We start from the raw sequence: 11,439 nt of genomic DNA on the forward strand, positions 1-11,439 counted from the left end.
TCAGGGTACGTGAGGTTCGGTCAGGGTACGTGAGGTTCGGTCAGGGTACGTGAGGTTCGATCAGGGTACGTGAGGTTCGGTCAGGGTACGTGAGGTTCCCCTGCTGGCTGCAGCACCCGCCTGCTTCAGTTTTATCAGAGGGTTTTCTCACCTTTGGACTTGTCGTTTGACACAATACACCGAAAGTAACGAGCTTCGTTGTTCTCGTGATCCGCAGCTTCACAGAAGAACCGCGGGTCACATCGGCTGAATGGCAGAAACACATTTCCTTAAGAGACCGAGCATGTTGTTGCACCGTGCTCCTGTGCTGTGATTCCACATCACGGAGGGACGCTGATCGCTTGCAAACACTTTGTGTCTCGTTTGGGATCACTTCAGGTGGATTACTGTCAGTTACAGCCTCGTTGTGACAACAGCCTGGCTGTTGGGCTCCGTTGGATTACAGCATCAGGTGTCTCCAGGTGCGCACGTGTTTAGCAAAACGGGCTTGAGTTGGATCTTTCAGAGGTCTACCTACTGGGTTGTCTCACTGGAGTAACTGGTGGGCAGGATGTTGTTGTCTTCCTTTCAGATTTCTGGTGAATTGATTCCCAGGCTTCCTAATCTCCCAGGGCCTCTGGAAGTCAGTACATGTACTCTTTGTGTTTGTGGAGCAGATGTCCATGCAACTTCAAGAAATTATCTTTAAAAATAAGCTGTCTGTTGAACAGATAGCATTTTGTCTCAGCTCAGTAGATTTAAATAGTTTCCTGTCGTACACTGGAGCCTCCATCATGAGATGTACCGTATTTTCTGCCGTACAAGTCGCATCCGTCCAAAAATGTGTAATAAAGTGGAAAAATCCACCGCTGACCACCTGGGCCGGTGTTGTGCCAAAAATCAACTGGCTGCCAAAATGGCGGCCGTGGGAGCGTGCACGTGAGGACGAACAGGATTAACACTTAAAACCAATTTGTTTGCTCCACATTATAGTAAAGGTGCGTCTCAGTTGAACTTTTCCTCAATAAATGCACTTTGATGGTCAAACCAGCTTCATTTCACCTGAGCAGTGAAATGAAGCTGGTTTGACGTTTGCTCCAGGAGTTCCAGAGCGAGAGGTTTGTATGGCAAGCCAAGTGCCTCTTTAATAGCCACTTGTACCTATTAATGAGACACTTGGCTTGCCTTATTAGTCGAGCGCCCTCTAGTGGCTGAACATGGTAGTGCTCAATATTTTCCATGTCAGAATGAATGAAATCATCAGATCTCAAACAAAAATTGGTTATAAATATGGTAAAAAACGTATATTAGTTGCTTTGATGCATCAGTCGCAGGACTTGCAAATATATACAAAAAGGTGCGACTTGTACGGCAAAAATTATGGTATTTGTTTGCTATTGCGTATAATTCTTAAGGAGTAATGAATCGGAGCGTGACGAAATACGGAAATCTGAACTGGCCAAGAAAACGGCGATCGGTGCAAATCTATTTGAATTGAACGACTTGTGTTTTTTTTTACCCTACAGGTGCATGTTGCGGGTGCTGGATTCCTTTGGGACGGAGCCAGAGTTCAACCACGCCCACTACGCCCAGTCCAAGGGCCACAAGACGCCGTGGGGGAAGTGGAACCTCAACCCACAGCAGTTCAACACCATGTTCCGTAAGTCCGCGGTGATGGCTCACGAACAACTCGAGCAGAGCCGAAGCGCCTCTGAGGTGCAGCTGAAGAGTTTCGAGCCCGGCTCTTTTTTTCAGCTGAAAGTTGGAGGTTTTTATTCCGTAAAAATGGCATAAGAGACGATTTAAACATCCTGCTCGGATGGAGAATCAGACGAGTGGGAGGTCAGACAGTCGGCGCTCCTCTCTGCTGTGATTATGTAGAGCGTCGGGCTTTTATGGCTGAAATCAGCCACGTTTCCTGAGGCAGGTGAGTAACGGAGCATGTTGTGAGAGGAGGAAAGGATGCGCCCCCGCAGGGTTCTGACCTTTTCCCCGCGGCGAAGAGAAAGTGAAATGTTACCTCTGCGCCCGCTGTTGGCGCGGTGAGGCCTGCAGAATGCCTCGGCATCTGAATGGGCCCTTTGTCGGCTGAATAAGGCGCGTCTTTCTCACAAAACGCTGGAGGCTTTTGCACAAGATGGAGCTAAGAGTCATCGGGTTAGATGATATCGTGGGGGAAACAAGTGTGCGGCAGTTTGTCTGAGTTCAGACCTCGAGCGGCATCGACCCCAGGCACGAGAAGCTGAAAAAGACCGTTTTTAAAAATGTTCTTGCCGCTTCACAGGATCGCACCTTAAGGCTGAAGAGGAGCTGCATCAGTTTGAATATTAAGTAATGATCAGGTTTTTGTTTGAGCTTAGATTATCATTTTTAAGGATGCACATACTGGATTTGTGGCTGATATCCGATATGCCGATATATTGGTCGATAACCGATACCGATATTTCCCCTAGACCTCCTTCCAGAGACTACAGAGCTCTCTGCTGTGGAACTAAAACACATTATTCTGCAGGTCTTTGTCAGTTTGGCCTGTTTCCAAATTCAGAAGACAGAAAGGGCTGAAAATGTTGCAACACTTCCACTTGGATTATGTTTAATGTTAATTTTATTCATGACATTTACTCTAACACAATGACGACACTCGCAGTGCAAGTTCGTACCTTTTCACAAATCTGAACTCCACTGTTCACAAGTCATAAGTAGTGCATTAATAGATATACTTGACAGTTTCTTAAATTAAAAATTAACTTAAAACAGAAGCTTTTTGTATCATTGAGTTATTTTGATGGACTGTCCGATATTTAGCTTTATCGCTGATATCGGCCGATACCGATAATACTGTGCATCCCTAATAATTTTACATTAAAATTGAAAGTTTTGAACATGTTTTCAGGATTTGCAGCCAGATGATCAAACCAGGTGTCTGAGAGATGATTGATCCTTGCTTTGGGCTGGTCCCTTTGTTTCCATTAAGGCTTAGTTCCATCATGGAGGGACCTGGGCGTGTGCGGTCCATGTCCAATAAGACCAGCCGGAGCCAAATGGACCTCGTTAATCAATACCAGGGTTTGAATTGAGACCAGGGGGTCTGGACTGGTCAGTTTGAGTTTCTGGGTCTATTCATTTTAAGCTCGGTCCAAAGGTTGTTGGATATTTTTGAAGGTCTGAACGTGCGGAGGTTCACGTTCTGTCCAGGCTGGTCTTTGAAAGAAATGTCAGCAGAGTCCCTTCCTGCTCCTGAACGTTGAATGTTTGTAGAGATGGAGAGTAAAAGTGCTCGGACGATGAACTCAGCAGATAAGAAACAGAAGTCGTCGGATTATTTTTCATCTGTGTGAGCTCAGAAGACCCGTTTTATTTAAGGTGAATTTAGTGTAACATTTAAATTTGGAAACAAAATATGTTTTGTCAAATCTCACATGTCCTTCATCCAGTCAGTTTTATTTAGTAAACACAACGGTTAAAATTAAACCATTCGGTCGTCTTAAATGAGCCAAAATAATCTTCAGATTTCCACACAAGTCCTACAGGCAGATCAAGAGAAGCCAGTTTAACAAGAGACAGAAATATTAGACTTGGTCTTTTGTTTACTGAGGAAAATGATCCAGTGTTACACGTTTGTGTTAAAGTCTGTGGACGTCGAGGATCAGTAGTTAGCTTGAAGGTGAAATTAGAGTCAGGTGTTTCAGTTAGTGGGATGAGGATCAGGTGTGAGTGGACCCGTCTGATTTAAAGACCAGGATCTATCAGAGTCTGCTCTTCACAACATGTTGGTGGAAGTGGATCATGGCAGGAACTAAGGAGATCTCTGAGGAGCTCAGAGAAAGAGTTGTTGATGCTCATCAGGCTGGAAAAGGTTACAAAACCATCTCTGAACAGTTTGGACTCCACCGGTCCACAGACCGAGTACAAATGAAGGGAACTGAAGAGCATTGGTCCCTCCCCAGGAGTGGTGGACCAACAAAGATCACTCCAAGTGCGCGGGACTGTGTGCGAGTTCACAAAGGACCACAGGGTAACCTCTAATGGACAGCAATGGTGTCAGGCAGGGTTGAAGGAGGAAGACGCTGCTCTCCAACAAGAACATGCTGCAGTTTGATGAAGATCACGTGCATGAGCCTGAAGACCGTTGGAAGAATGTTTTGTGGACGGATGAGGCCAAAATAAACTTTTTGGTTTAAATGAAAGAGTTCTGTTTAGAGACAGGACAACAGCATTCCTGCAGAAGAACCTTATCCCATCTGTGAAACATGGTGGTGGTAGCACCATGGTTTGGACCCGTTTTGCAGCATCTGGACCAGGACTTCTTGTCATCATTGATGGAACAATGAATTCTGAACAACACGGGGAACATGAAGCTTTATGTTTGGCTCTAAGTGAGTTCTTTCCGACACTCGGTTGTTTGCAGGTGTTTAAACATGACGGTGGCGTGTGCAACATGTACTGCTCCACCCGGGCTGCGCCTGACATCCTGTACTGCAGGTAGTCTGCATTATTCAACCTCACTGAGAGACCGACGCAATGCCCGAACTGTTCCACCAGCCGACGCCGGCTGTTTTAAAGTAGCCGAAAATCAACAGAGACGTTTTCTGTCCTTAAGAGTCAGAAGACGCCTCTGCTCGGCTTTAGCTCCCAGACTAACGGAGACAGTTCGGCTTTATTACGAGACAAATGAGTCCCCCGGCTCGCGGGTTCATCAAGAGCAACAAAGCAGCTGCTCCTCCTGCGGCGCTGTCCTCCCAGGCCGTTAGCTAACGGCGACTGAAGCTGCGGCGAGCTGACTGACACTTTGAGTGGCGGCTCTGGTGGGAGAAGAGGCATCTGTTGCCAAGCGCATCAGAGAGTTGAGCACTAATTACCAGCCTGTCCTGTGTACGCGGCCCCCTCGTGCAGCTTCTTGTTGTTTTACTAAACGCCACAGCTGCCGCTTGAGCAGAAGAAATGCAGCTTTTTTTTCTGTGATCGTCTGAATGTTTAGAAATGTAGGTTTATAGATCGGCCTGTTTCTCTTGTTCCTTTGGGGTCTTCTAATGACGCTTGTCAGAGATCGGTGCAGAACTTGAATCTTCAACCTAAAAGTAAAAGAAACATATTAACAAAAATGGATGGAAGTAAAAGAAGTGATGCAAATGTCTGATAACGACATGAGCGGCTTTTTTGTTTTTGTTTGGGTCTTTTAAATCTAGAAAAAAATTAATTGTTCCCTCGTCCATCGCCACTCCTACCTTTACATTTGTAGTATCTGTAGTAGTATCTATAGCTATAGTAGTATCTATAACTATAGTAGTATCTATAGCTATAGTAGTATCTATATAGTTATAGCTATAGTAGTATCTATATAGTTATATATAATAGTATCTATAGCTATAGTAGTATCTATAACTATAGTAGTATCTATAGCTATAGTAGTATCTATATAGTTATATATAGTAGTATCTATAGCTATAGTAGTATCTATATAGTTATATATAGTAGTATCTATAGATATAGTAGTATCTATAGCTATAGTAGTATCTATAGCTATAGTAGTATCTATATAGTTATATCTATAGTAGTATCTATAGCTATAGTAGTATATATAACTATAGTAGTATCTATAGGTATAGTAGTATCTATAGCTATAGTAGTATCTATATAGTTATATCTATAGTAGTATCTATAGCTATAGTAGTATCTATAGCTATAGTAGTATCTATATAGTTATAGCTATAGTAGTATCTATATAGTTATATCTATAGTAGTATCTATGTCTATAGTAGTATGTATAGTAGTATCGGTACCACTTTACAATAAGACTCCTCTTATAGATGACTAATAAATAGTTTGTAGCTAACTTATTAATTCCTCAATAAAAACTTTATAAATTGATAAATATATTTCATCTAGAGTTGTTTTACTAAACATTTCAGACTAAGTTACTACCTTGTAAGCACAATAAACATTTGTAAACATGTTTCTTTAGCATATAATACTATGGGGACCGAGATGAGGTAGAGCTAGGTCAGTCGACTCGGGACCTGAAAGTCCCAGGTTCGATCCCCAGCCATCCCCACATGTCGTGTTGTCTCTGAGCAAGACACCCAATCCCTAATTGCTCCCCGGGCGCTCACAAAGCTGCCCACTGCTCCACCTGGGTCTATCCCAGGTGTGACGGGTTGAATGCAGAGAACTAACTTCACCACATAACAACACATAGCACTTTACTTAATATTGTACTTTATCACTACATTATGAGTATCTACAACTAATATTACATCCTAAAAAAATAGGTTTACAAATACTTATTGTGCTTACAAGGAAGTAACTTGGCCTGAAATGTTTAATAAAACGACTCTAGATGAAATATATGGTGAACAGATGTGGCTCACTATTTGGCAACAAACTGGTCAGTTTTGTCTCTGTCACTCTTAATACATAATAAACAATTGTTAATGTTTTATAAAGTGTTTATAGAGGAATTAATAATGTATCTATAAACTGTTAGCCATCTATAAGGGGTACTGTGGTACCGTATTATCTATAGGAATAGTATTATGAACTCCATCTGCTTGTTTCAATGAAACAACACGACTGGTTCAGAAGTATTTAAATTCAAATACAAAAGTAATTAGTGATGAGTAACGACAGCAGCAGAGTGGGACATGTGGTCAGTCTGTCCTCCAGCAGTCTGAGCCTATAGCAGCAGAACTAAGGGACAGCTCAGGAAACCCAAGCCGACCCTAACTATAGGATTTATCAAAAAGGACAGACTTAATCAAAAGTAGACAATATGTCGACCTCACAGACCTAAACTGTAAGTTGGATCTACAAGAGAGGAGCCTGATAAGCTAAAGCTCTGCCTCACATTTTAGAAACTCTAGGAACCACAAGTAAACCTGCAGTCTGAGAGAGAAGTTCTCCGTTCGGAGAATATGGAGCATTAGGATCTTTAATGTACGATGGAGCTTCTTGTTAAAGGGTGGCTCACTTGTAGAGCTGTTGCCTCTCAGCGAGAAGGTCGCTGGTTCAAATCCTTTCTGGGTGGAGTTTACATGTTCCCTCCATGCATGCTTACGTTTTCTCCGGGTACTCCAGTTTCCTCCCACAGACCAAAAACATGCATGTTCGACTGATGGTGACTCTAAACTGTCCCTAGATGAGAGAGAGAGTGACTGGTTGTTTGTCTCTATGTGTCCCTGTGATGGACTGGAGACCTGTCCAGGGTGTCCCCCGCCTCTCGCACAGCGACTGCTGGACATGGACACCAGCGACCCAAAAAGGAAGAAGCGGGTAGAGATGGTGGATGGAGCTTCTTGTTAACGTTTTGTTCTTTAAGGCCAGCGGATGTTTGAAGCGACACCCCCACAGATCTGATCACAGCCTCGCTGTAACTGCTTTATTACGGTTTATACACACTCGCCATGCAAAGTGGACCAACTGCTCTCTGCGTGTAAAAAGTCCTCATGTGTCCAACAAGAACAGGGTTTGAATACATTGGATTATATTTGCAAACCGGATTTGTAATCAGACTTTGTGAAGGTAAAGTTGGTTGTAATTTGCCTCCGTGAGATTAAGATTACAAGCTTCTCTGCAGGAAACGGGTTAAAATCCCAGAAGCGTATTTGTTTTTGATATGGATCAAGTTAATGTAGCGTATTACAAAAAGCATTTGTCCCCGCGCACGTTTCTGACACGCCTGAGTAATTCTGGTACTCGGACGGTAACTGAGCTCATTTTGCAGCGCGCTTCCTTTAAGTGTTTTCCTAAAGGTGTTCAACTCGGCTGCCTGTACGGAACAAACACGGGCTTATTTAGGGTTTCCATTCCAGCCAGTACCTCGGCCCTCCCAACACCCTCACTGACCGCCTTCCTATGGCTGCCACCAAGATGTTGTTGCAAGTTGTCCTCAGTCACGGTGAGTTCATGGGTTTGTGGCCCATTCGGGCAAAACGAGGAGTTTTCCAATAACGAGACATTTTTAAATTCTTCATCTTAAAAGCTTCAAATCGATCCGCAGTTTGTTGGAAGTGCCCGTTTAGAAACAGGATATTTTTATTGGTTTAGGGCGACGTCATTGAAAATCGTCTAGCTTCACAATGGCGTCAAACATTATACGATGGGATTTCCAGGCGCTCCAGCAGAATGTTAAAAAATGGCCAATTCAAAAGGAAAATCAAAGGATTGTTTCTGAAGATATACCTGTTAAAAACATCAATATAAAGGTAGATTAGGATTACTTTAATTTGCAGTTACCAGGATTGCTAAATGTCATTTTCAGGAAAATTTCAAGTGCGGCAGCAGTGAACGTTTTTACGTTTTTAAGTTCTTTGCATTCAGTCTCATTTTGCAGCACAGTAACATTTGCAGAGATAATCTAGTTTAAACTCCTTTTTTAATCTAGAGGTGAACCCGACTCCTCTGACTGCCTGGCCTCGGTTTGCCACTCTGGCGTTAGAAAGCTAACCACAGCAGCGCCAGTAAAAACCCCAACACCCCCACCCCGCAGGCTCTTTCCCCCTCCGAGCCGACGGCAGCGTCTGCTCGACTGAAATTAATAAGGCGTTTCCCTTCTGACCGGATCGGTCCAGTGAGTGCACCCCAACGCCGTCTAGATGTTTTACAAGACGGATGGTAGAGGGTTCTACGCTCGCACTGGTCGTCTTGAGGTTCCCGTAGTAACCGTCCACCAGTCAGCAGCTGGAAACAAGAGGGCCCACAAACTGTTTGTTGAGTCCAGCTGTGGTACCGATCTGGTCCCGCTTCAAGGCTTGAACTAGAGCCAGATCTTTAAAAATACAATTAGGAACAAGCTTCACAGAGCCAAGTCCGAGCCGCACCATTATATCCCATTTAGGATCAGTGGTGAGAATTAAACCAGAGCTGATGGACCGAGAGGGAGGTTCAAGGTTCTTTGTCATTCACACCACATGTGGTACATGAGGTGGAACAAGGTTATGTTCACAGGGTCCCAGTTACATCCAACAATAAAATGTATAAGAAAAACAGTAATAACATCGAAGATATGAACTAAGAAAAACATCAACTAAATATACACTAAGCACTCACAGAATAAAAACAATACATTGATCAGCAGCACGAACATGAGTCTGTGTGAGCAGATGAGCACGCATCAACATGAAACAGATCAGCATCAACATGAAACAGATCAGCAGCAACATGAAACAGATCAGCATCAACATGAAACAGATCAGCAGCAACATGAAACAGATCAGCAGCAACATGAAACAGATCAGCAGCAACATGAAACAGATCAGCAGCAACATGAAACAGATCAGCAGCAACATTGAAACAGATCAGCAGCAACATGAAACAGATCAGCAGCAACATGATATGGTTTTTCACAGTGATTCTCCTGGTTAGAGATTCATGAGTCTAACAGCCTCAGGGTAGAAGCTGTTCCTCAGTCTAGTGGTTCTACACTTAATGCTCCTCAACCTCCTTCCTGAGGGGAGTGGGGCAAAAAGTGTGTGTGCTGGGTGAGTGGGGTCCTTCATGATGCAGGTGGCCCTCTTCCTGCATCTGGAGGTGTAGATGTCTGTGATGGTGGGGAGACTAACTCCAACATCTTCTGTGCAGCCTTCACCACTCTCTGCAAAGCTTTTCTTTCTGCAGCTGTGCAGCCTCCATGCCACACGTTGATGCTGGAGCACAGGATGCTCTCCACTGCACACCTGTAGAAGGAGGTGAGGACTGAGCTTCCCAGACCAGCTCATCTCAGCCGTCTGAGGAAGTAGAGTCTCTGATGATCTTTCTTGATCAGGCTGGTGGTGTTGTTGCTCCAGCTGAGGTTGTTGTTCAGGTGCACACCCAAGTACTTGTAGCTGGAGACCACTTCCACCACAGATGCTCTTATGTTCAGGGGGGTGTAGATGTTTTTGTTCCTTCTGAAGTTCACAACCATCTTCTTCATCTTCTTCACATTGATGTGAAGGTTATTCTCTCTGCACCAGCTCTCCAGGTGTTCCACCTCTTGCCTGTAGCTGGACTCATCATTGTTTGCGATGCATCCCACCACCACTGTATCATCTGCAAACTTTACAATGTGACAGCCTGGATGGGTAGCTGCACAATCATATGTGAGCAGAGTAAACAGGAGGGGGCTCAACACACAGCCCTGAGGAGAGCCAGTGCTGAGGTTTAAGCCCCCAGCATACTTGGGCGTACATCAGTCCGCGAAGGTCCGAGCATTCTGGATTAGAGTCGAAGCGTACGCCTGCAGGGCATGTCCGTGCAAAGCTCAATTTTTACGTACGCGTACTCTGCGTCGCACAATAAACTGCCGGCGACGGACTGTTTTGTATGCGACACCAATGTATTAAATTCCCCTTCTTCATCCCTGATCTGGCCTTTTCTTTAGTTTTTTTTCCAAGAGGCAGTGATCTCTTCCTCGGCCGTTCACTGAAATGGTGAGAAATGAGGGAATTTGTCACAACAGAATTAAAATCAGGTCCAGTTTGGCTGTGGGAGGGTCTGGAGATTTCCTGGTGGGCTGGTCTGGTGTGTGGGCTGCAGGGCCTGCGCCCCCTGTTTTTTATTTTATTTTTTAGAACTTTTTATTAACAACATATAAAAACAGAACATCGCTGCAGCTGAGGCTTTTGTTTTGCTTTTTGCAACCTGTCAATCAATCAGTAGGTGTGTCAGCAAATGACCAGTTGGCGATCTCATTTTGCCCCGAAGGTAAACGCCCCTTGTCTGTGGGGCTGACAGCAGCGGCTCAGGGAGGACACTCGAGTATAGAAACATGTCGCCTCTTAGTGTTTACCTTATTGATGAATACATTTAAGGAAAAAATTAATTTAGTGCAAGAAAGTGATGATTGTTTTCTCATCACTTCTGATTTTCTTGGACGCCTCTCTGAAATCCTCTAATCCTTTTGTTGCAGCTCACACCCCCGACAACAGCTTCCTGGGCTTCGTGGTGGAGCAGCACCTGAACGCCAGTGATATCAAACACATCGACGATATCAAGAGGCAGAACCAGTCGCTCGTCTACGGCAAAGTTGATAACTTCTGGAAGGTACTGTGATCTTTTTATTTCTTCCATAGCTCACTTGGACTCTGAAGCACTCTGTCATACTTTAACTCAGCTGAAAGTAGCTGATCTGCAGCTTAAAGTAGCCCATCTGTAGCTGAACGTAGCCCAACTGTAGCTGAACGTAGCCCAACTGTAGCTGAACGTAGCCAAACTGTAGCTGAACGTAGCCAAACTGTAGCTGAACGTAGCCCAACTGTAGCTGAACGTAGCCCAACTGTAGCTGAACGTAGCCCATCTGTAGCTGAACGTAGCCCAACTGTAGCTGAAGGTAGCCCATCTGTAGCTGAACGTAGCCCATCTGTAGCTGAACGTAGCCCAACTGTAGCTGAACGTAGCCCATCTGTAGCTGAACGTAGCCCATCTGTAGCTGAAAGTAGCCCAACTGTAGCTGAACGTAGCCCAACTGTAGCTGAACGTAGCCCA

The 11,439-nt window shown here is 44.4% G+C and overlaps 1 protein-coding gene across 1 annotated transcript in view; it reads left to right on the plus strand.

Annotated features, from left to right (window-relative positions):
- The window catches only part of mgat5 (alpha-1,6-mannosylglycoprotein 6-beta-N-acetylglucosaminyltransferase), a gene marked incomplete in the record, with an annotated part of 103,851 nt that overhangs the window by 74,118 nt on the left and 18,294 nt on the right, over positions 1-11,439 (plus strand). Inside the window, 2 exon segments of the mRNA XM_037696665.1 lie at positions 1,506-1,639; positions 10,865-10,998. Of these exon segments, the coding sequence (XP_037552593.1) occupies positions 1,506-1,639; positions 10,865-10,998 (268 nt within the window).

This window comes from Nematolebias whitei, chromosome 23 (assembly GCF_014905685.2).
Source record: "Nematolebias whitei isolate Nwh7 chromosome 23, NemWhi1, whole genome shotgun sequence".
Classification (NCBI taxonomy): Eukaryota; Metazoa; Chordata; class Actinopteri; order Cyprinodontiformes; family Rivulidae; genus Nematolebias; species Nematolebias whitei.